Source organism: Passer montanus, unplaced genomic scaffold (genome assembly GCF_014805655.1).
Source record: "Passer montanus isolate IOZ18808 unplaced genomic scaffold, ASM1480565v1 scaffold62, whole genome shotgun sequence".
Classification (NCBI taxonomy): domain Eukaryota; kingdom Metazoa; phylum Chordata; class Aves; order Passeriformes; family Passeridae; genus Passer; species Passer montanus.
The window spans coordinates 2604362-2629434 of record NW_024371260.1 but is presented as its reverse complement, the minus strand read 5'-3'; the positions used below and the strand labels follow the sequence as shown (position 1 = coordinate 2629434).

The 25073-nt window shown below is 44.2% G+C and overlaps 2 protein-coding genes across 5 annotated transcripts in view; one reads left to right on the top strand and one right to left on the bottom strand.

Annotated features, from left to right (window-relative positions):
* MMEL1 (membrane metalloendopeptidase like 1) overlaps positions 1-22430 on the top strand; it is a 29805-nt gene extending 7375 nt beyond the window's left edge. Inside the window, exons 3-23 of one of the 4 annotated variants that reach the window (XM_039727576.1) lie at positions 502-561; positions 1228-1389; positions 1801-1881; positions 2461-2556; positions 2853-2971; positions 3646-3711; positions 5894-6028; positions 6635-6724; positions 6963-7099; positions 7546-7639; positions 8493-8621; positions 9580-9678; positions 10046-10129; positions 10389-10492; positions 11140-11198; positions 12859-12978; positions 14018-14151; positions 14530-14595; positions 15524-15619; positions 15885-15961; positions 22072-22430. In XM_039727576.1, coding sequence (XP_039583510.1) covers positions 502-561; positions 1228-1389; positions 1801-1881; positions 2461-2556; positions 2853-2971; positions 3646-3711; positions 5894-6028; positions 6635-6724; positions 6963-7099; positions 7546-7639; positions 8493-8621; positions 9580-9678; positions 10046-10129; positions 10389-10492; positions 11140-11198; positions 12859-12978; positions 14018-14151; positions 14530-14595; positions 15524-15619; positions 15885-15961; positions 22072-22207 — 2144 coding nt within the window. In that variant the 3' untranslated portion in view covers positions 22208-22430. The other 3 variants (XM_039727575.1, XM_039727578.1, XM_039727577.1) reach the window with 3 other exon arrangements.
* On the bottom strand, positions 20500-22176 carry LOC120511017 (transcription factor HES-5-like). The gene is made up of 3 exons (XM_039727579.1): positions 22045-22176; positions 21717-21897; positions 20500-21587 (listed from the first exon to the last, which is right to left on the bottom strand). The coding sequence occupies exons 1-3, from the start codon at positions 22105-22107 to the stop codon at positions 21346-21348; spliced, it is 486 nt and encodes a 161-aa protein (XP_039583513.1). The 5' UTR covers positions 22108-22176; the 3' UTR covers positions 20500-21345.
* Positions 22431-25073: the final 2643 nt, after the last annotated feature.

The window sequence follows — 25073 nt, the reverse complement described above, 5'->3', positions numbered from 1 at the left end:
TGAGGCCAAACTGTGACAGGCTGCCCCTCCCCAGCACACAAATACCTGCAGAAATTAAAGCCATTTCTTTTCCTGAGTTGGATCCTGGTCACTCAGAGCAGTGTGGCAGCACTAACCCAGCTCTGGGCTTTTTGCCCCCCTGTTTAAACCTCTCAGTCCCAGTGACTTTAAAGATGCTCAGATTAATTAATAGATTGTCTAAAAAAGGACCCCACACTTTGAGTGGACTGTGGAGGCAGCTAGCAGGTAGAAAAGATGGTCTTATTCTCCTTCCAGGAGAGATAAAACTCACTGTCAAGACTGTTGGATGCTGCTGCCAATAAATTTCCCTCAAAAATTTCTTCACGGTTTTCATCTGATGTGTTTGACAGGCACCAACATTCCCTCTTCTGCTCTCAAACCAAGCAGAGCTGTCACTGGGATTGGGCTCTGGTGAGTGACTTTGGGAGGAATTCCCTTCCAAAACAAGTAATTCCATCTGCTTTCCTCCTCTCCCTGCAGGCTCCCACTATGGCACCAACTCAGGCAACATCTGTACCACCCCTGGGTGTGTGACAGCAGGTAATGGGTGTTGGGAATTACTGCTGCAGAGGGGAGGCTTTGTGGGCTGTTACTGAACCTGAAAAAGAGATAATTCAGAGGTTTAAGGCTCCAGTAGATTAAAAAGAATGAGATTTCCCCTTGGGTAAGGAATATTATTCATGAGAGGCACAGGAAAATTGCCAGTGTGGCCAAGAGCTCTGGCTCTGAGCCACAAGGCCACGGAGTGACCAACACAATCTGTATCTATAAGCAAAATAAAATTCCCTTTAGACTGAATTTTCTCTCTCATGGGGCATTCACCTTCTTGTTTGTGGGATCTACACCTCAAGAGAGGTGAGACTCCAGCACAGATGTTCCCAGGAATCCCCTGGGAACACTGGTTTCTTGGGCAGTGCCTAAACTGGAGCCCAGGGGAGCACTGGGCACTCTTCCCTGCAAGGCCTCGTGCTCTGGGACAACCTTCTGCCATTCAGATCTGCCATTCTACATCTGCCATTCAGATCTGCCATTCTTCATCTGCCATTCTACATCTGCCATTCAGATCCATTTCTAAGCAGAAATTAGGACTCCTCAAGTCATAATATGTGGGAATGAGTCTTGCCAAGCAGCTCCCTGAGTGCCTTCAGCAGTCCCAGAGGTTCCTGGGCAGTCTGTAGAATTCAGCTCTCCACTTTTGCTGCCCAGCTGCCAGAATCATCCAGAACATGGACCCCACAGCTGACCCATGCCAGGATTTCTACCAGTACGCCTGTGGGGGCTGGCTGAACAGGCATGTGATCCCAGAGACCAGCTCCAGATACAGCATCTTTGACATCCTGAGGGACGAGCTGGAGATCATCCTCAAAGGTAGGGATGAGCTCCTCCACCCCCAGAAGCCTGTGTTTGTTTCAGAAGTTCCTCACTGCACATCTGACAGAGAAATAAACTCGCACAGAAGTGTTGATTGGTTTGTTGGGGTTTTTTTCTCTCTGGTCCTTTAATCTCTGCATCTCTCACTACACCCATTTTGTGGGAACACCCTGTTCCCACTAAAAGTTAGCCAGAGGTGGTTGGGTACTAACTCCAAAAGGAGCAGGACAAGCTGCCTGCAGGTCCTTCCTCCTGACACTTTTTTTCATTAATATCATGAAGAGCTCTCTGGTTTGACAGTAACTGCAGCCTACAAGTGCTTCTCACAGCCCTGAATCCTCAGGGATTTCTGTAAAATGATCAGAGGTCTCCAGGGCAAAAATCTCACTGCAATGGTTCCTTCCCCAGGTGTGCTGGAGACTTCAGACCAAGGGGACAGAGAAGCATTTCAGAAAGCCAAAATCCTTTACAAGTCCTGCATGAATGAGAGTGAGTGTCTTCTTGTCCCATCAATTCCCCTGTTCAAAACCAGGGGTACAGAAAAAAACAAAGTCCTGTTAAGCAAAATCCAGTCAATATCTGTCTAATCCATGGGGCTGTGCCTGGAAAATTCATCTTCAGATGGATGATGAAGATGCCTTGGCATTTCTTTAAAACTCAAAATGTGGGATTGGGATTTCATTAAACCTCAAAATTTGGATGTGGAATCATCATGGGATTTCATTAAACCTCAAAACTGGGATGTGGAAAGGATGGATGCTGGGTACCCACCCCTGGTGTGGATGCAAATTCTTTCCTTCAGAAGGCACAAACCTGCCCAGCTCATCTTTCCCAAACCAACCCACTCCAAATAAACCCTGCAGCAACAGAAGTATTTTCATTCCTTTTCTGAAGACTAATATAGGATGGTTTCAGGATATTTCTTATTTTTTGCTATGACACATTCAGTTGCAAATTTAAGCTGTTAGGCCCGTTATCTATTTTTCTATTTCTATTTTTATCTATTATCTATTTTTCCTAATTTTATTTCTGCATGAAAACAATAAGAATTTGTCTTTGATCCCTCAGGTCTTATAGAGCAACGAGATTCCCTGCCTCTGCTGGAGGCCTTGAGGATGGTTGGAGATTGGCCAGTGGCTTCTGCAGACTGGAGTAAGACCAAAGGTAATGCTGGGCCTGGAAGGGTTCAGTCAGAATTATTTCCTGATAATCTGTATAAGAATACTGATAATCTGTATCAGAATTATTTACTGATAATCTGCTTATCTCACTGTCACCAAATTAAACCCTCCATTTTCAGTCTCTCTTCCCAAACAGAACTCAGGGTATCACACATTTAACAGTCTTTGATCCATTTAAATAAATCTCAAAAATTTCAGCAGCCAGCTTGTGAACTGCACAACTTCAATCAGTCTGACACAGATTGACAAATTAAGTCTATTTTCCCTTTTATCTCCCAGAGCCAAGCTGGAGCATGGAGGAAACCCTTTCCATAATGAACTCCAGGTTTAACAAACGTGTCCTCATCGACATGTTTGTGTGGAATGATGACCGGGATTCCAGCAGACACATCATTTATGTAAGGAAGAAAAAGAACAGGGAATTATTTATATGCCAGAAATCATAATCGATCATTATTTACACTGCAGACAGATGAGCTTCCCATTGAACACTAGTGGTAAAATGTAGGCAATAGTTCTGTACTCCGAGTGTCAGATCTGTCTCAAAGACATACTGGGAAATGGTTTATGGCAGCATAATTTTTGTTTCAGCAAAAGAAATAAGAATCAATGGGACTTTTGATGATTTACAGCATTTAAGGGCTGCAAATTCTTTTGACTTACAAAAATGAGGATGAGGTTTAGTATATAGTAGGAAACCATGGGTTTAAAATAGACAAAGAGTATTTCAGAGTTTGTTCATGAATGGTTGTGCAACAAGTCCAGCCCTGAAGTCAAGCAACAGAGAAAAGTTACTTTAATTTGTTCTTGGGTCTCCATGATTACTGAAAGATTTTGCTTTGTAACCCACACTGAGATCCACCCTGTCCTTTCCTGGAAGCCCAGAGATAAGAGCTGAACCTCCCAGCTCCCCCCAGATCCAGGAGAGCCCAAATTCTCTGGGTGTGTGGCCGTGGTGCCACCCCAGCCCTGTCAGGGGGACACTCAGCATCTCCTGCTGCCTCTCAAGGATTCCTTTGGGCAGCCCCAGCTCCTGTTCACCACTAACCAGAGAAATGCATTTTTCCTTCAGATTGACCAGCCAAGTTTGGGAATGCCATCCAGGGACTACTACTTTAATGGGGGCAACTATCAAAGAGTAAGTATCCCTTGTATTGATTTATGATTTACTCTGTGCCACTAAAACAACTTTATTCCTTATCCCTGTGCTTTCAAAAATACATGAATTTTCACACTATGCAACAATCAGAACTAGACTGTGACATTCATTGCTAGTTTTTTTCCTAATTAAGCCAACATTTTGTAAAGTTTACAAAAGGACTGAACAACAGTATAAATATCAAGCCTGCCCAGAACTGGGCGCCTCATGAAGAAGGTTATGAGAAAATAAAATTGTGTTTTATAGCTTAGACAGTGTCTCATTTTGAAGGACAGCTTCACATTTTCAGTGCAGGGGATTTGCTTCTATCTTCCTCTGAATCCCTGATGCTCAGCAAGTAGAAATCTGCTGCCAGTTACCCTCCCCTTCCCCCAAAATTTTATGAAATCATGAAAGATTATTTTCTAGCTGCTTTCCTCTGCCAATGCTCAGGGCAAAACCACTGATTCTGCAAAAACACTGTTTCTGTAAATACACAGAAAGCTGTTGCAAACAGAGCCAGATAATTTGTCTGTTTCCAAGATGAAAATACTGCTTTAGTACATTTTATTTCCCTCAATTATGCCTTGCTAACAAAGAGTATTTGCAGCCCAACATCAAACCAATTTTCCTAACAAGAATGGAAGGGAATACAGAGGGACAACAATCAGCATTTGAGACTCTTTTGTCTCGTGGTTGTAAAGGCAGATGAAAACATCAGTGGGAAGAGTTTTCTTCTCACTTCAGTGTGTTTGACTACACTTTATAGAGAATTTAGCTAAAATATAGTCCTGTGAGATTTATGGGGGACTGACCCCACACCTTCTGGGCACCTTTAGGAGCTGCCAGGTTCTGGGACAAACCAAACTCCTGGAAATGGAAAAATATGGAAAGCTGCTGACCTGGGAATCTCCCCTGCAAGTGCCACCTCCCCAGCAGCACCCACAGCAGAAAAGAGAGATATTTATGCACTGGGGCATGAAGGTCAGACATAGATTGACTTGGAAGAGGTAGGAAATCAGGTACAGTGCAGACACAATCCCAAATTAGAGAAAGAAAACCAGTTCTGCTCAATACAGCTTTAATTTGAAGGCACCAAGCAGGGGGGCTGAGGCTGTGCTTTTAATCCTAATGACCAAGGAGGAGACACAACCCCTTTTTATTTGTATTTACCAGCTCGCTGCCCCCAGACAATGAGCACAACTCCGATGACCCAAACTCCCCCTGTGCTTAGTCCAGCATCTTTTGGCAAAACTCCTCCTGAGGCCTGGGGGAGTCTGGCCTGATTATAAGGCTCAGCATTCAGCCTAAAACCACAAATCGTCATCTGTAAGTGCCCAGACTCAATTTCACCACAGTCTCTGTGTTTGTCTGGCTTCCAGGGTCTACAGAGGGAGAAAAGTATGTGAGGAGAACAGGTAGCATCAGGTTTTCCTGTATGGATCAGCACTCCCTCAGCAGCCAAATGTCTTTTCAAGGCCCTGTCTGAGGCATAAATCAGTCAGAGCCTCCCATCAGGGATAGAGCAAAGGTGTCACTGGGAGCTGTCTGAAACAGAGCTTTTCTTTCAGACACTAAAACCAGACCTGAGAAGATTTATGGTATTACTTTCAGAGAACTCAAACCTTCCCTGTTCACTCTGGAATTTTGGATCACTGTTCCCACAGTGTAACCCAAAGCACTGAGCCTCCTCTTTGCCCGAGCAGTAATTCTAACTCAGAATGCCAGGCTTGGATGGCACAGAGAAGCAGAATTTTTGTTTTGAGCCTGGCAAGTGCCCTGTAAGGTATTCATGACAAATGCTTTGCTGAATAGGAAATGTGAAGATGAACCACAGAAATAGAGAAGAGAGACTCTTTACAAGGGCCTGGAGTGACAGGACAAGGGGAAATGGGTTCAAACTGACAGAGGGCAGGGTTAGAGGGGATATTGGGAAGAAATTCTTCCCTGTGAGGGTGGTGAGGCCCTGGCACCAGAGAAGCTGTGGCTGCCCCTGGATCCCTGAAGTGTCCAAGGCCAGGTTGGACAAGGCTTGGAGCAGCCTGGGATAGTGGAAGGTGTCCCTGCCATGGCAGGGGGTGGCACTGGATGGGGTTTAAGGTCCTTCCAACCCCAACCACTCTGGGATTCTATAAAATAATGGACAGCAAACCTTTTCTACCTGTCCTGTGTCTGAGTGCAGGTGAGAGAAGCTTATCTGCAGTTCATGATCACCATCGCCAAAATGATCCGCGAAGACAAGAACGTGTCCAAAGATGATTCCTTTGTCCAAGAGGAAATGGCAAAGGTCATGGAGCTTGAGACAGAGATTGCAAACGTGAGTAGACAGGTCAAGAACTCCTCAGGAAGCTGTGGGGGGCAAGGGGTGAGGGGGAAGAGTCTCTTGCTGGTTTGTGCAGCAGTTTTCAATGCGCCAGAAAACCCACAGTCCAGAATAAGTGGGGGAAGAAGAATTTTTATGCCATGAGCAACCCAAAAATCAGAGCCTCTGTGTCTCTAATTCTGCCTGCTGTGTACATTGCTGCTGTACTGCTCCAGTCCCAGCCTTATTTCTATTTGGAACCCTTCTAAAGCAGGATAATTCACCCCCTGCTAACCATGCACTGGGATAACACCAGGGCAGGTTCTCTTGCATCCTTAATAACCTACAGCACCCTAAAAATCCCCCAGAAATCCTTCCATTCTAAAGGGACAGAAGGAACCACTTGGCTCAACATATCCCTGAAACATTATTGAATAGGGGGGACCCAGATTCCTGTACTGAATTTTTGGAAGCAGCACTGGGCACAACCAAATGATTTTCCTTTTCCCAAACAAACTGGTTAATCTGAATATTGTTGGAATGTATGTGCATCTGCATGTGATTTCAGCCATTGATGTTTCTGCCAGTTGATTCCAGCAATAACCTTGTGAATGTCTTCAGGCCACCACCCCAGCAGAGGAAAGGCACGATGTGACCTTGCTGTACAACAAAATGACCTTAGCAGAGCTGCAGGAAAAGTTTGCATTCAATGTAAGTGTTTCATGAGCAGTCTCATACTTCAGGTCTCTTAATTACAAAATGGCTTTGTGAATTGATCATTGTTTCAACAAAGAGGTATAAAATCATTCCCATTCCTGATTTTGTCTTCAGAATCTCTTTAAAGGCTTTGTCCTACTGAACAGCTGCATTCAAGGTCATAAGACTGTCAAAAGTCCAGTTACTGAGGCATTTAGTCATCCAACACTGGAATGTGTCTCTGTCTGCCTAGGAATTTAACTGGACCTTCTTCATCCAACGTGTCATGTCTTCAGTGAGCGTTCAGGTGGACCCAGAGGAAGAGGTGGTTGTGTATGGGATGCCTTATCTGCAAGAGCTGAAAGCAATTATCTCCAAGTACTCAGCCAGGTAAAGAAACCACAGGATAGGTAGGACAAAAGTCACAGAAAGATTGCTGAAATGTTGATTATTGGGCCCTCTTGCTAGTTCTGAGCAGAAAATGAGATCCCTGTAAAATACAGGAAATGCCTTTGGATGTTTCAAATTCCAAATACTGCAGTACAAGGTGTCTCACTTCTTGCTTAGAAAAGGTTAAATGGGAAGAAAAAAATACACGACAGGCTTAGCTTTTGTTACATTCTAGAAGGAAGAAATATAAGAAATTAATCCCAGAACTGACATGACAGCCCAGTCCTCAGGCTGGATACTGCAGTTAAATGAGACGCTGTGAAACCCAGGGCTGGCAGCAATGATTTCCTTCCTTGTCTCCATCCAAAATTGAGATTCCCCTCTGACTGCCTGCTCTAGTGCTGGTTTTTACAGGGGGTTAAGCTCAGCTTTGCTTTCCCACACAGCACCATCCAGAACTACCTCATCTGGCGGCTGGTGATCGACCGGGTCAGCAGCTTGAGCCGGCGCTTCAAGGACGCTCGGGCCAGCTACAGGAAGGTATTTCCTCTCTTCATAAAGAGGAGAGCACAACTGCCACCAAACCCAGCCTGCTCAACACAACCAGGCATTCCTTCCCTCAGGCGTTTGGGAAAGAGATGAGATTTAAGCTCCCTCCCAGCCCAAACCATTCTATATTCTGGGATTACATCACGGGATCCTCAAACATGCCCAATCCCAGAAGTGAGAACCTTTGGGTTAATTTAGGCAGTGGTTTGAAAGCTTTGGGTTAATTTAGGAGGTGGTTTCAAATCTTTGGATTAATTTAGTCAGTGGTTTGAAACCTTTGGGTTAATTTAGGTGTTGGTTTGAAACCCTTGGGTTAATTTAGACAATTTAACCCTGGGGTTAATTTAGGTGGTGGTTTGAAACCTTTGGGTTAATTTAGGTGTTGGTTTGAAACCCTTGGGTTAATTTAGACAATTTAACCCTGGGGTTAATTTAGGTGGTGGTTTGAAATTTTTGAGTTAATTTAGGCAGTGTAACTTTTGGGTTAATTTAGGCAGTGGTTTCAGAGCTTTTGGTTAATTTAGGAGGTGGTTTGAAACCTTTGGGTTAATTTAGGCAATGGTTTGAATCCTTTGGCTTAATTTAGGCAGCGGTTTGAAACCTTTGGGTTAATTTAGGCAGTGGTTTGAAACCTTTGGGTTAATTCAGGCAATTTAACCCTTGGGTTAATTTAGGTGGTGGATGGAAATTTTTGCGTTAATTTAGGCAGTGTAACTTTTGGGTTAATTTAGGCAGTAGTTTGAGAGCTTTGGGTTAATTTAGGCAATGGTTTGAAACCTTTGGGCTAAATGAGAGTGGTGGGAAGGCTGCAGGGGCAGGGTTAACGCGGGCCCTGGTGCTGCAGGCCCTGTACGGGACGCCGCTGGAGGAGGCGCGCTGGAGGGAGTGCGTCAGCTACGTCAACAACAACATGGAGAACGCGGTGGGAGCCATGTATGTCCGGGAGACTTTTGCTGGTGAGAGCAAGAGGATGGTATGTAGTTTACCCTTCATACTACCGTACATCCACTGTGGTGGCAGCTGTCTGGTCAGAGAGAGGGAGGAAGCTAGATAAGCTTTGCCGTGCTGTCGGCCTGGGAAGCTTTAGGGAGCTGGAGAGAAAGAATTCTGAACAATCTGCACCTGGTGTTTTGTAATAAGGTGTTTACAGCCCATAAGGTTGTTTGCAAATGGGTGTCTTCTTAATTAGCCAATGGCGATGGTGTTTTAAGGGGCCAATCAGGTCCACCTGTAGTGAACTGGAATATAAAAGTGAGTTAGCTTTCTGAATGCCTTGGGAGACTGTGTCGCTCATGATTCAACAGTGACACAGCCACAATACCCACAGGGCCCATTCCCTCTGGTGTCAGTTCTCTGGTTTTTGCCTGGGAGAGTTATCCATCACAAACTGGTCTTGCACCAGTCAAGAAGGTGCAAGAACTCATTTGTGATGCTCTTTCATGTCATTGTTGTATTAGGAACAGCAAGAAGCAAATGACATTTGACTCCAAAATCTCAGAACTCATAAAGTGAAACTTTATTACCAAACTCCCCATATTCATAGGCAGAATCATTCACCCAGAACCTGATTGGTTCTCAAACAACATTTCCATTGGATAGTTAGGAACAACAGTTTCTTGTACATCTCTCTCTATAAAAATCATGCACAACATTCCACATGTTCATAAATACCAGGTGCAGAGACCAAGATAAGAATTGTTTTAATTCTTTTCTCTGAGCTTCTCACAGCTTTTCCCAGAACGCTGCCTGGGAAAGTTATCTGTTTCACTCCCTCACCAAACTGTCACTTCCACACTTTTAGATGCTCAGTACCATGGTTTAGAGCACAGAATTTGGAGACATGGCCTTCCAGCAGAAGCTTTTCATCCCTCCTTAGCTGTGCCTGGGAATAGGGCATGGGAATGATGAGTGTCTCCCTGGCTCTCTTTCAGGTCCGAGATTTAATAGAGAAGATCCGTGAAGTGTTCGTGGAGACCTTGGATGAGTTACAGTGGATGGATGAGGCATCCAAGGAGAAAGCTCGTGAGAAGGTCAGACATAACAAAGAACTTCAGTTTTCCCTTATGAACATGAAATATTTGGAATTTTGTAGTATCATCATATCCAGTTCCTCCACAAAAAAAGAGGAAAAGAGAACATTATGATCCTGTTACATTGCCCTTTCCTTTCAATCCTTTGTTAGCCCACATCAATAAAAATGCCAACTGGATATGACGCAATTAAAAAAAAAATTTCCAACTTTTAATTGACCTCAGGACCATCAGCACCATTCCAAAGCCAAGAAAAACCCCAAACATTTCACTATTTTTTGTATTGAAACTTTAGTAAAAACAACCCAACAACAGCACACCAACAAAAATCACAATTAAGAGGAAACTTTCAACTCTTCTCTTCCAGGCAATGGCAATCAAAGAACAAATTGGCTACCCAGATTACATTTTGGAAGATCACAATGAGAAACTGGACCTGGAATATGCCAATGTAAGTGTTTAGTGCATATCTCACTAAATACCTCAAAATAAACCCCTGCATTTGCTTTCTTGCCACTGGAATATTTGTACCTGTGCAACTGCCCTTTCCAAGGACATTAAAAATGAACATATTAATAAATAACTGGTGCAAAGAACCAGCTATTCAGTGAAACCATGCAACCAAAACATTCTTTAGAGGACATTCAGTGGGACGAGGAGTTCCTCTTCCTTCTCAGCTGACCAATGTACTTGGATCCCTGTTTGTGCAGTTAAACTTCAGTGAGCACAGCTACTTTGAAAACATCCTGGAAAACCTGCGAGCTGGAGCCCAAAAGAGCCTGAAAAAGCTTCGAGAGAGGGTTGACCAAGATATGTGAGTTTCCACACAGAGCCACAGACACAACCTAAATTCTGGGTTAATGGTGGGGTTGTTAAACTCATGCTGTGGGTACCTAGGAATGCCCATGGCTGAGACAATCAAGGAATTAAACAATTCTAAGGCAAAGTGAAAAATGCTTTTCCCCTTGAATGTTGTGTGTTTGGGATGAAAGCTGCCCATAAAGAAGCCACCAGATATTTCCTGGTATCAGGAATTCAGGAATTCTTCACAGCTGTGATCAGTGCACCCTTTTCCCTACATTAATTTTTGCCTTATATAATCTCTTTATAAGGATTTCCCTTCTTGTTACAAGGTTCTTCCTTTTCCTAACAAGGAAATTATATTTCTTTATATACCCATATATACATTCCTGATAATATATATATTACATTTATGTAGATATATAGATATATAGATTAGATATATATAGATATAGATATATAGATGATAGATATAGATATAGATATAGATTTAGATATAGAGTATATATATATATATATATATATATAAAATCCCTGAAAGGATTATATCCTTGCAATCCTTTCCTATATACCTTGCACTTTTTAACCAGAATTAAATTTCAAAAATGTCTGGGGGAGAAAAGCCCATCTTGACTAACTCTGTGCAACATTTATTTTTAGATGGATAATTGGAGCTGCAGTGGTCAACGCATTCTATTCCCCCAACAGGAACCAGATAGGTAGGTTTAAATACTTTTAACCAGCTGGTTTTATCCTCACAACAGTGCAGCTCTGCATGCAGAGGCAATTCCACTGCTAAGAGCCACCCAGAGTGCAGAAAGTGCCTCTGCTCCCAGAGCTCTGCAGAGCTGCTGGGCTGCTCTTCCTCCTCCTTGGCACAGACCTTCAGAGCCTGCCTGGCTCCCTGTGCTCCCTGAGCTCAGACCTCCTGCAGGAGCTCAGGTTCAAACTGCTGAGTCTCTGCTGAATTCTGAGCACCACAAGGAGGAGAGGCAGTAGATAATTCCATCCAGAAGTGCTTATTCAAATTCCCAGGCTGCCAGGAAGATCTGCTATCAACTGCTGATACCACAGAAGGACAAATCCATGGGCCAGACAGTAACTGCATCCTGCTCCCAGGGCAAAGGCCAGGAGTGCAAACAGCCCAATCTACCAACAGCCACAACAGAAAACTTCTGTAACTGCTAAGAGCAGAAACATCCAAATTGCTGATAATTTAGCCCTCTGCTCTCACCCAAGATCTGATTTCCTTTGTGCAGCTTCCACTCACCTCCATCCTGCAGGTACAGCAGCACCTTCAGCCACAGCAGAGCCCTCCTGGAGGCTTTACTGGTGGCCAACCTCAGCTCCCAGTTTATCCCCAGTGGTTTTACACAGACTGGAATCAGCTTTCCAGGCAGGCAACTCAGGTCCTGAAGCCACTTGGTTCCTCTCCAGCTTTGTCCTTATAAATCATACAAAAGTAACTCATTGAAGCAACTTGGAGATGAATATGCCTGTGCAAAAATCCAAGCACAGCCACCCACAATAGTGTGTGTGTCAGTTAAATTCTGCTTCTTCATGGCTCTAGCTTGAGAAAACAATTCTCCACACTGCTCTGTCTTACTGCAGTCTGGGTTGTGCATTTCTCCACAAAATTATGTGGATAAAACCTGTGTAGCCAAAAGGGTTTTGTTTCTGAATTAACTTCTTGCAATATAATTTCAATATCTCCCTTCATAGAAACTATCTCATTAGAGTGAATTACTGCCAGTCTGGATTTCTCTAGAAGCATTTATGCTTTTCAGCTTCTGTAGAAGGGGTGAAAAGCAAATCCCATGGTTCTGGATAAGGTTTTTCCCAGCAGACTGAGGCAGAACAGATCTCATATTGCCCCTCTCAGCTGGCATTGAGTGCCCTTGGTGGTCTGTGGGAATCATTCCTGTGCATATTTTAAACTCCAAGTGTTGGTGGTATCAGCAGATGATTTCTAACCCCTCCTTAACCCAAATAAAGCAATAAAACCTCCATTAGTTCCCCTATAAAATGGCTCTGGCACACAAACTGTGCCTGTCTCCAAAGGACAGCTCCTAAACATTCTGTTCTTGACTCACTGCAGCAAACATTATGGACCAAATTAGGCTAAGCTTAATGTAAATGCTGCTTGGGTCTCAAACAGGGAGATATGGGAGCTGCAGATGTGCTAAATTAAACCTTTATTAACTTGTCATTTTCCATTTATCAAGAGAGAAACAATTTCACATGAGGCATGAGCTTGTGTCTCATCATTTTATATTTTCTGTTCCTTCCCCACCCTTACACCAAGCAAACAACCTGTCTGCCAAGGATGCAAAATTAAGCCACTTTACAGCATTTCCTTCTTTCTCCTTGTTTTTGCAGTTTTTCCTGCTGGGATTCTCCAGCCCCCCTTCTTCAGCAAACACCAGCCCCAGGCCCTGAACTTTGGAGGGATTGGGATGGTCATTGGGCACGAGATCACTCATGGGTTCGATGACAACGGTGAGGAGATGATGGAAAAAATGTTATTGTTTATAAATAAGCTAAATGTTGTTATTTCTAAATAATGCCATGAGCTAAAACTCATGGCATGGCAGGAATTAAAGTGCACTGGGACTGAAGATCCCTGCACAGTCACATCCAGCTCAGCAGCAATAGGAGCACACTGGGAACACCCTATGGAAAATTTTGCAGGGAGGGTTTCCTGAACAGAGCACAAGAAATAAGCAGGTGTTAAAAAAAAAAAATGGAGGCAATGACAATTCTCAGGAAGAAAATGTTATTTTTACAGCATCATCAGATCAGAAACATAAAACAAGCAGATCCATGGGCTCCTGAATACAGTGAAATCTGTGAACAACATTTTTGGGATAGGACAAATGTCAGTAGTGTCTTGAAACCCCAGAAGACTTTGTTTTTCAACACAAATGCTTGAAATAAATTGACTTTTTTAAGTTTCTCAAATGCCATGTAAAAGAATTTGGGGGAAAAGCTCACTTCTGACTCTACAAGTCAGGAGTTTCTTCCATGTGGTTTTTTTTCATGCTTATAAAGTTTGTGCAGATGGCACATAAACACCCAACACAGCCTCAGAAACTAAGTTCCAGAGCAAAGGAAAGCCTTTTTCTAGCCAGAGAGCCAAGAACACAAACTCCAGAACTGCAATTCCAGCTTTAAATTCTCTATAAACCTCAGTTCTGTCATGTGGCCACACAGAAAAAGCACCTCAGACACCTCAGGGCTGAGGGAAGGTTTTGTTACGTGATTTCTGAAAAATGCACTTGCAAATAAAACCAGGCCTTGGAGCTACAGGTGAAGTCAGGGCTGCAGACTGAGCAGGAAATCAGGGAATAACAGGGTCCACAGTTCCATTCCCTTGTGACAAAGAGAATAAACTGTGCCCAAAATATTTCTGAGCATCCAAATTCAAGGAGGAAAGAGGGAGTGCCGCTCCAACATCCCATCTTGCTGCTGCACTGCAAGAGCAGCAGTTTCAAAATCTTGCTCAGAACTTTCCTTTCATCCATGGGTTTTCCTGCAGGTAGGAATTTTGACAAGGATGGGAACATGCTGGACTGGTGGAGCAACTTCTCAGCGCTGCACTTCAAGGAGCAGTCCCTGTGCATGGTGCACCAGTATGGGAATTACACCTGGGAGCTGGCAGGGGGACAGAACGTGAGTAACAACCACGGCCACAGCTCTGGCTTTGCACAAATAATGATTTTAACAGGGGATCCCCGTGGGGGATAAGCACAACCCCCAGTGCTACAGGGCTGTGATGAACTGGGGATACTGGTGTGGCCCAGAAAGCCCAGGGTCAGTGTGCAGTGATGCTCTGTCCAGCAGCAGCCCAAGTTCTGTCCATGTTATATTTGTTTTGTTCCAATCTGCAGCTCTTGCCCTGTGATTTGTTTAATTTCATTCTCTCCTTTCTTGTCCCAGCACAAAGTCACAGCTTCCCTCTGCTCCAGGCGTGTCAGGCTGTTGTAAGAACCTGTGGTTCTTAGAGTTGCTGATTTTACTGACAACAGAGTAAATGAATTATTTTTACAGGTCAGTGGCTTAAGCACATTAGGAGAAAATATTGCAGATAACGGAGGAGTCCGGCAGGCTTATAAGGTAATCCTCAAACACCCTGTGAGTTAACTTTACCTGTTCTGTGACCTATTCCATGCTAAAAAAATTGACAATTAACATGTTATTAGCATGTTCCAAAAGCTAAAGCCTCAGATGCACACCTGGAAGCTCATGGCTTGCTGCCATTCTTGCTCCCAGGAGCAGCCCAAAGGTGGAGCTCAGGTGTTAGCAGGGAATGTTCTTCCCTACAAAGAGCCCTAAGAGGTGTCACAGTAAAACCTTTTGTCTTTGGTGGTTTGAGTGTGGTGTTAAGGGTGTTTATAGAACACCCTGAATCTTCAGAAATTTAAATTCCAACCCTAAGGGACACCGTTCCAATTAATTACTTCATTAGGATTGTTCTAAAAGCCATCACAGATGTGTGGGGTGACACAAAGTCCCATCCATGGATGTTCTGTGGTGCTGGATCTGTTTTTACCCTCAGCTCTCCCTTTTGTTTCATGCTTTGGGACTATCTCAGCACCTGAGAGGCTGCAGAAACAGAATGTTGGGAATTAACCAGCATGAGGGCACATTAACTTGTCTCCATCAAGTCAATATACCTAAAAAAAGCAAATTGGCCAATTAACGTGCAACAATAACAGGTAATGGATTTAACATTGAGCAAGGTTATTATCTGCTATTTAATGAGCAGTTACCTGAAGAGAGAAAAATCATCACTACAGAGAAGCAGGAGAGATTTAACACTTTATTTACAGGTACAAATTCCTGTAGAAAGAGTCCATAAAGTCAACAGTGCTCATGCTGACAGCTTTTTCATAAAATTCTCTGCACTGTTTGTATTGGAGAGAGAAAATGTATACAAATACAGAAGGGAAGCACGCTGGTTAAAGCATGTGGTGACTAAAATCCCTCCTCCCATTCAAAATCCTCCTGCTGCTCCTCTGAGTTGATCTGTGATCATTTCCAGGCCTACTTGAAGTGGCTGGAACAGGAAGGGAAGGAGCCCAAGCTGCCTGGACTGAACATGTCCCACAAACAACTTTTCTTCCTCAACTTTGCCCAGGTGAGAACACACAGGGTTGTACCTCAGGCCCTTGGACTTTGCTGGAGCAAACACCTGGGGGAACTCAAGGGCAGACAGATCTGTCCCAGAGCACCAGATCTTGATAAAACAAAAGCTAATTAATAAATAATTGCATCTATTCTGCCTCTCTATAAAAATACTCCAATGATATCATGGCAAACTGGGATGGTTCTTAGGAGAGCCACTGAGAGGCTCCCAATGAATTCCCAGCACTGACCCACTAATGATGAATCTCCCTGTGCAGGTTTGGTGTGGTTCCTACAGACCAGAATATGCCAGTCAGTCCATAAAGACAGATGTCCACAGCCCTCTGAAGTACAGGTGGGTTTTACTCATTTACTAACTCACAACTCACTTCATTGTACCCCTTGAGGGGGGTAGCACAGGAGAGTCTGATGACACACAAGATAACTCCCAAGTGATTTCCAGATTTTCTCCCATGGCTTGTAGGACGCTGCTGGAGAGCACATGCCTATACCTGACCTGCAGGTGAATTGACCAATCCACAGGGGATGGAGCAGACCAAACCCCCTCTGTTCTGGCATTTCATTCCTCATAGTACCTATATTTCCTAAATCATCCCATACTCTAAACTGCAACCAAGTTCTGAGGCTCCAAACCACTTTCTGCTCCCCAGAACAGCAATTTCCACGTAAATGAGTCCCTTCTCTTTGCTCAGGGTGATGGGCTCGCTGCAGAACTTTGAAGCCTTCTCCGAGGTGTTCCGCTGCCAGAAGGGCACGGCCATGCACCCCGCAGGGAAGTGCCGCGTGTGGTGACCAAGGATGGACACTGGTGACACCACAAACAGCTGGTGGCAGGGATGTGCCCGGCGTTGTGCTCAGCCCCTGGCAGTGCTGCCGGGGCAGCTGCTGCAGTGGGAGCCAGGGAAGCACTCAGCTGTCCCAGTGCCACTGGGAAGCACGCAGGGACCACGGGGATGGAGCCCGGGGCTGGCGGCTGTGCCGGAGGCCACGCTGCGTTCCCAGGCTCAACGACTGTTTCCAATGACATCCTGACTGTTACTAAGACACTGCTTCAGGGTTACAAGGACTAATTCTTACACGAAAAACCAACAAGCAGCCACAAATCTATTTTTCAGAAAGGAATAATAATTTTAATAAGCCAGCTCCGCTTTCTGGGGCTCAGCGATGCTGTCTGAGACGTTCCCCTGCTCCATTCTGGTTCCATTTCTGGTGCATTTTTCCCCAGATCAGGTTAGAGCTGGTGTAAACTCTCGTGCTGTCTGTGCCCCTGCACTTTGATCACTGCTTTGTTGTTCATGGGTTGCTATTTGTCGTGACAGTGAGCTCTATGTCAAGATGCCTGTCGCACTCTCCTCCTGCACTTGAGTTCCTCTGCTCCAAAGAACCCCCTTCAAGTGAGGCATCTCTACAATTATCACATTTTAGGAGTACAAGTTCTGTCTTCATGGTTAAATTACAGGGTCCCACCCTTCAGAGATATATTTAAAATGATGCTTATTCTTGTAGAAAGTGTATAAAATACCTTTTGCCAAATAGCAGACATGTATCCATGGAAACAATTAAGCTGGTTTTAATCCTGTGCCTTTTTATTTTGCCATAGGCTATTTTTCAGTATTTACACTTAAAAATGTAACATGTATTAATTTTTAATAAAATTTAAAAGAAAAAAATCATGGTGGTGAATTCAGCAAGGATTTCCCTATGAAGAAGTATGGGGAGCTTTCCTTGGTAAGCGTCTTGCTATAATGAGAATATCTTAAACTTCCAACATTTAATAGTGAGTTTTGAATATTATTCCAGCAAAGGCTTTTCTTTCTAGCACAGGAATGACTTGACAACAAGGCAGTAAGTGCTTGTGTGACTCTGCAAAACCACTGAGCCCTAGAGATGGACCACTAAAGGCTCTGGCACACGCAGCTGTTAAAGGGATAACTAAAATGTGCCTGGCAGGGTTAAATCCAAGTGACCACCACAGCACATGGAAGTTCCTCTATTTTTTTCCTGTAAGTTTATCCCATCTCCCACCTGCAGAACACTCCCAGCTGCCAGTTTGTGTCAGTGCCAAGGGCTCCAACCTCCCCTTGCAGCCCCCCCGACCCTGGTGCTGTGCCCACACTCAAACTGGAGATGAGGGACCGGCTCCAAACACCCAGGAAAGGGCCCTGAATTCCTTCTCCCATGCTGCCACCTGGTGACAAATCCTGCTCCAGCGCCTAAAAGACCAAAATTCACATCCAGCAGTAGTAGCTTTCAGGCTCCATGGAACCACAACTGGTGCAGACATCAAATCCTGCAAAAAAATTCATTTTTAGTTGGCAGATTGCTGATCCTGGTTGATGCTGCACCTCTCTCCCTGGCTGTGCAGGGCTCCCAGCTCACCTACAGCAGCTGTGGTTTTGCACAGCCATTCCTACAAACCACAGTTTCTGAAACATCACATTACTCTGCAAAAACACTCAGAACTAATTCTGCTGAAAAAACCTAACACAGTTTAAAAAAAAAAAATTAAGAAGTTGTCTATCATATTTTCCTTGAGAAAAAAGCTAACATTTCCCATTTTTCCATTCCTCAAGGTCATGTGCATGTCACCTCCCAGATGTCCCAGCTCACCCATTCAGGACCTTCTCTGTGCCTCTCCAGATTCTTCCACATCTCATTTTATAGACAATTCTGATAACTAAAGCATTTCTATCCTTACCAAATTCTTGCCTAAAAACATTCACAGGGATGCTCTTCCAGAATAATCCTTTTCCTTAAGATAAAGCCAAGAGCCACATAACTCAGAGTTTTCACTTCTGCAGGTACCAGGAAAGTTCTTACACAAAGAGGATGTGTTTTCTTCAGCAAAAACTTTATTTTTAGACACAGTGGACACAGAGAATAATAACTTTCTTTACTAAAAGCTACATGGTTCTTGCTGTGCACAATTCCTTTTCCCAGCAATATCTCCTTTTCTCCTAAAAACTGAAGAATCTGTACAAAAATGCATTTGGAAACTGCATTGTGTATTATACAGAATGTTTAAAATGGAAAAAGAAAACCAAAACAGTTTTTTCCCACCAACAAGCAACAGCAGAATAATTAATGCATACCAAGTGTCAACTGTCCATGGGGCAAGAAGAAAAGTCCAGGCATTCCACACAGCCCAGTGCTCCTGAAGGGATGTAAAAAGGAAAAGTTTGCAGCCCCTGTGACACTCCCCGTGCCTTGATCACTCAGCTATGGCCGACTTTGATGCTTCACAAGATGCCACTGGGCTATTTCATTAACTCCTTTGCAAACCCTCCTTTTCATTTTCAGGCTGCCTTTCTCTTCATGATGATTTAGGGGAAGGAAAAAAAAAAGGGTTGTGTTTGGGTTTTTTAACCATCCCCATTGTGTGTCACAGCTCAAACAATGCCCAGTTCAGACCTGGTTTCTTTGGGGTAGGCACCAAGTTCCTGCACAGGAGCAGTTTTTGATCCCCTTTCTCCTTGTTAACATCAAAACCTGCCCGTGCTTTATGACACATCAAAGGAAAACACAAAGTTTGAACAGTCAGCTTTTATCAATAAATCCTACTCTTTGGTTGAGAAATCTCAAAATTGGGGAAATCTTAAATTGGCAAACCAAAACCATTACACCACTCTAAAAGCCAGGCTTCTACTGCTCTCTTAAGAGCAAGAACCACTGCTGGGGCACTCTCAAATCAGATTTTAATGTATTATCCAAAAAGAGATACCTCTGACTCCTGCACTGCTGCAAAGGAAAGGAAACAGCCCCACCAACAAGCAGTGAGGGGAATTTTCAGCTGAAGAGCTAAAACCATTCTTCAGGATGTTTTTACAAAACTACCCCTTTACAGTGATGTTCTTCAAACTCATGGGGCACATAACTTTTCCTCCTTTGCCAGATATTTGTGAGGGCAGCTGCACCAGCCAGCAGAACCACAGAGGCAAGGATTTCCATGCTTGCTGTCAGAGGTGGAGCTGGGGAAGTGTTCTGCTCCTCAGGTGTGATGTGAGAAAACCCCTCAGAACCTGACAAACCCCACGGAGTCCTGGCAAGCCAACCCCTCAAAGCCTGGCACAAACCCACCCCTCAAAGCCTGGAAAACCAAGCCCTTGAATCCTGGTACAAACCCCTCTCAACCTAACACAAACCCACCCCTCAAAACCTGCCAAACCAAGCCCTAAAATTATAGTAAAAACCCCTCTAAACCTGGCACAAACCCACCCCTCTAAACCTGGCAAACCAAGCCCTCAAATCCTGGTACAAACCCCTCAAAGCCTGGCACAAACCCACCCCTCAAAACCTGGCAAACCAAGCCTTAAAATTATAGTACAAACCCCTCTCAACCTAACACAAACCACCCCTCAAAGCCTGGAAAACCAAACCCTTAAATCCTGGTACAAACCCCACTAAACCTGGCACAAACCCACCCCTCAAGACCTGGCAAACCAAGCCCTAAAATCCTGGTAAAACACAACCTCTCAAATCCTGGAAGAAGCCCCTCTAAGCCTGGCATAAACCCACCCCTCAAAACTTGGCTTTGTGGGCTAAGTTTGTGAACAAATGGTGTGGAAATAGCCAGGTTCTGGGCAGGTGCAGGACATGGCTGCTCAGGTGAGGGGTTTGGGGACAGGAGGGGCAGTGACTGAGGAAATGCTCTGTAGGATTCTGCAGGAATCTGTGACAGGAGCACTCCTTGATGTTTGGGGTGACTCACATGGTGGGATTCACAAAAATATACAGAATATATATATATATTTATATATATATAAATATATAAATATACAGAGCTTTATGAAAAATCCATTTCTTCAGAATTAAAACCTTTCTCAGGGGTGCAAGCGGCTGCACATCCTTCAGATGGAGAGACCCACACAGAAGTTGCACACAAATGCATTTTATTGCTCTCTACACACACAGAGATGCATACACAGTATGCAGGTGAGCCATAGGGCAGTCCCAGCACTGGGAGAAACATCATCCACCAGGAATTCAACCACTCAATACAGATAAAAGATCATTATTATAATGAAAATGCTAAAAAAAGCATAGCTTACACCCAAAATGTATAACATTGACAAATCAAGCCTGTTACCTACTACTTTTCTTTAACATAAAGCAATAACATACTCTTTTTCTAAATTGAAAAAAGCATCAGATAGTAGAAATATTCCACATAGTTTCCTAACTCCTGGTCATCCCTCACACTGTATATACAGGACTATGAAAGGGCCATGGGGGAGAGATCCAAACCAAAACCAAACCCGTTTTTGATGCTGCACAGCTGATAAGCAAACAGAGGGAAATACTTTAACCAAGTGTTAAAGGGAATAAATTTATCCTCTGGTGTGACTGAGCCAACCAGAGTTGTCAGTCAAGCCAGAGCAAAGCTGATGGCTCTTACAGGGAATAGTAGAGAAAATCTCCTACAGCAAGTCCTGTCCATCACAAGTGTAACATTTACAAACCCTCCTTCATTCTGAAGACGTTGCCCCTGCCTGGGCAGCACTGCACCAGTGCCTACACAGCTTCAACACTAAACAGAACACCTCAGCTTTTGCCAGGGGATCCCAAAAAAGTCAAAAGCATGGCATTCTCTCGTACATAAATAAAACACGGGGGGGAAATAAAATTCCCTACGGGAGAGAGGATCAGAGCTGGACTATCAGATGCAGTCAGATCCTTCCTCTGGACTGTCACAGGTCCGTGCAGCGAGGACTCCTCTGACTACCAGGGCCTCCAGAGAGGGCTGCTGTCCTTTGGAGACACTTGTTTCAGGGCACTGGCGCTCCCAGGGGAGAAGGAGACCTCTGGAGCAGCTGACTGGCTCTTCTGGAAGTGGCTTAAAAGTTTGGTCTGTGTTTCAGTTCGGACTTTGTGGAGAGAGAGGAAATAGAAAGCTTCTTGCAAGCACCTGGAGTAGCCCTCTCTGAAGTCAAACTGGGAGCTTTTATGGAAGGATCCTGCAGCTGGAGAAGGGAAAAAAAAGAGGGAGAGGGAAGAAAGAATAGTTTAGAACAGCTGCCCATGTCTCGAGAGTCATACAAGAGTCACAGATTTGCAGTAAAATGGAGACTGAAAGAAAACTCAATACTCACTCTTCATCTGCAGCTGGCTCTGCTGCTTCAGGTAGCTGACAGTCATCTCCAGGATGTCGGCTTTCTCCAGCTTGGAGTTGGGCTGGTGCCTCTGGAACTCCTTCTCCAGGAGCAGCTTCAGCTGCTCGATGCTGCTGTTAATCCGGTCCCGGCGCATTTTCTCCACCACCGGCTTCCTCAGCTGTAAAAAGCAAAGGAAAAGAGAAACCCGTTATGAAAGGAAAAGAGAAACCTGACACTCTGCAGAGCTGCTTGTTGCCCACCACTGCCCCTCAACAGAGCGAGGCGAGGTCCCAGCTGGAATAAACTCTGCCCTGCCTGCACTTACTTTGTTTTTCTCCTTCGGTGTCAGCAGGTTGTCGGGCTCCAGGAAAACAGCGCTGGGAGCCATCCGTCCTGAGCAGAGAGTTCTTGGGGTGGAATCCGGGAGGAGCGTGCTGCTGGAAGCCGCCTGCAGCCGATATTTATACCATCCAAGCGTGTGGGTCTGAGGCTCGGCGGTGTTTCCCACACTCTCCAGCCAATCCGGGCCACGGGCAGCACAATGGGAGAAGCAGCTATTCCTGCATGCTCCAGTGGCACTGAATAGGCCGCGGATAATGACCTGCTCCCCGAGGAGCAGGTGGGCACGGCGTGCTCCCTCAAGGGCTGGCATCAGACTTACGTGTCAGGAGCTGGGAAAGAGCTGCCCTTCCACGGGAAAGGCTGCTGACTAATGCCCGGGATCAATAGCATTCCAGGGGCAGCCCGGGGGTCACAGGCGGGAGGAGGAAGGAGGAGGAGGAGGAGGAGGCAGGAGGAGGTCAGCTGCCCATGGCGGGAAGGATGCTCCAGGCACACGCTGCAGCAGGAGCAGGGCACACGCCAGCAGCTCCTGGCTGAGAAAAATGATTGGCTTTTCCCAAATATTAAAATGAATGTTATATGTGTTATGTTAGAATGTGTTACATGTATTGTGTTAAAATGTGTGGTTTATGACTGGCTTTTCCCAAATATTAAAATTAATGTTATAATGCGTCATATGTGTTATGTTAAAATGCATATTTTATTATTGGCTTTTCACAAGTATTAAAATTAATGTTATATGTTATAATGCGTCATATGTGTTATGTTAAAATGCATATTTTATGATTGGTTTTTCCTAAATATTAAAATGAATATTATATAATGTGTTATATGTGCTTTTGGGAAATATTAAAATGAATATTATATGTGTTATATTAGAATGTGTTATGGTATTATTAATGCATATTTTATGATTGGCTTTTCGCAAATTATAAAATTAATATTACATAATGTGTTATATGTGTTATGTTAAAATGTGTTATAAATGTTATGTCAAAATGCCTATTTTTTGATTGGCTTTTTGCAAATATTAAAATTAATATTATATGTGCTAGGTTAGAATGTGTTATATGTGTTATGTTATACATTAGAGGGAAATCTTTGGTATCAGGCATATCAGGAAGTCTGTACCTCTCAAGTACCTCAGCCAATGGGGAAAGAGAGAAGGGAAATGTGGCTGGGAAATTGGGATAAAAAGGAGGCTGTGTCCTCCAAAAATTTGAGAGACCCCAGGGGAATGCCCCATGGCTTCTCCCTTAATTTGAATAAAGTAAAAGGACTCCTCTGTTTCCTTTTTGGACATAAACCTCTGATGTTTGTGGATTAATATTCCCAACATTCCCTTCCCTCAGAACCTTATGCAGCCCTTTAGAAAACTCTCATAAGCGCCTTATGTTTCTGTTTCCAGATACCTGCAAGACAAACACTTGTGGAGAAGGGTCTTGGGATTGTTTCAGAATCAGTTCAGTATCACATGCTTCCTCTTACTTCATCCCCAAAACACATTTTTCTCTAATTATTTTAATTTAGTCTATAAACAAGGGAAAACTGGGTGCAGAAGATATTTATATCCTCATAAACGTATCAGAAATCAAATTCCTGATTCCTCATTATTCTCCCCTGGGCCAGTTGCTGTGTTTGATGCGCTCAGGAGGTGCCTGCAGCTGGGAGAGCTGACAGTCATAAAAACACAGCCAGGGATTCCTGCTGGAAAACTTGAACCAGACCTGCCAGCAATTTATCCGTCAAGTAATGTCAGGGTTTATGTTTGTGGAGCACTTACTGTAGTGAGTAAATAGCAGTTTTATTCACATTAATATACGTGTAGGTGTGTTCACCTTTACATTAAAGTGTGTGTGTGGTCACACAGGGCCTTTAATGTGCACACACAGCCCCAGAGCACAGGGACGCGTTTCTCCCTCCCTCTGCAGCTCATTATTGGTGCACCAGGTAAGGCTCCAATGACCCCTTCCAGGCTCTGCTTTTCCATCCCTATTGTGCTGCCCTGAATGGGCTCCCTTCTCTCGGCACAGAGCAGCAGCTGTTGAGCTCCGGGTCTTTTATGTCAAGTTGTGGGAAAGCTTTTGTGACACCGTTTCACATGTTCTCCTCAAAGCCTGTGGATTATCTCTGAGCCCATGTAATGCCACCTCTGAAACCCATCTTGCCCTCTGTGCGTCCCTCTCGGGGACATTCCCTGAAACAGAAACTCAGAAGCTGGGACTTGTTTCTCCAGCTCATTAACTGAGCACAGGAAAAACAAAGGTGCCAGCCCTGTGATGGGCAGGGAAGTTTTGCTAGAGACAATTGCTGTTTCCCTCTTTCCTCTGATTCTCCACTCAACACCCAGATAAAAACATTAATTCCATGGGAACAGTCGTGTCAACCTCACCCTCCTTGCTCTTGGGAGTGGTTGTGCACTGGCACAGTCAAGGGGTCACTGCTCAGAATTTCCTCTCCACCAGCATCCAAACTGACCCAGAGCTTGCACCTGAGGAGGCTGAATGCAAAATAATCCTCTGTGGCATTCCACTTTTGCTGGAGAGGCTGGAAGCCTCTCTGGGTGTGATAAGAATTACAATATTCCATGTATTATTGGGAGGTGAACGTAGCAAAATCTCTCCTGGGTGGGAAACCCATTGAGGTTCCTACATCCTTGCTCTGTGTCACACACAAATTTTAAGGAATTTGAAATACAAACATGTATTTAAGACAGCTTTTTTTTTTTTCTCTTTGGTTGCACAAGCTCTGAGGGGAAAAATTAGTCAATTACTGACCTAGTTGGAAGAGTTATTCAAATTAGATGCTCAATAACCCAAAATAGATGTTCTGCTTTGGCTGGAAATCCTAAATAAAGTAGTAACAAAAATTTCTCCCTATTATAAGTTTTGCAGAGTCTGTGGACTTTACACTAAGAAGAATGAATTCGGAATTACACATCTCCTACTCCAAACACACACACTGCTGGACAGAAAGCTCATTAGGATCCCAAAATACTGGAGCTGGATGTTT

Bases quoted from the DNA above. Each gene is read 5' to 3' on its own strand.
- LOC120511017 (XM_039727579.1), bottom strand. From the start codon at position 22,107: ATGGCTCCCAGCGCTGTTTTCCTGGAGCCCGACAACCTGCTGACACCG. The intron at 21,898-22,044 runs GTAAGTGCAGGC...TGCTTTTTACAG, and splicing joins CACCGAAGGAGAAAAACAAA to CTGAGGAAGCCGGTGGTGGA. The intron at 21,588-21,716 runs GTGAGTATTGAG...TCCCTTCTCCAG, and splicing joins GAGCCAGCTGCAGATGAAGA to CTGCAGGATCCTTCCATAAA.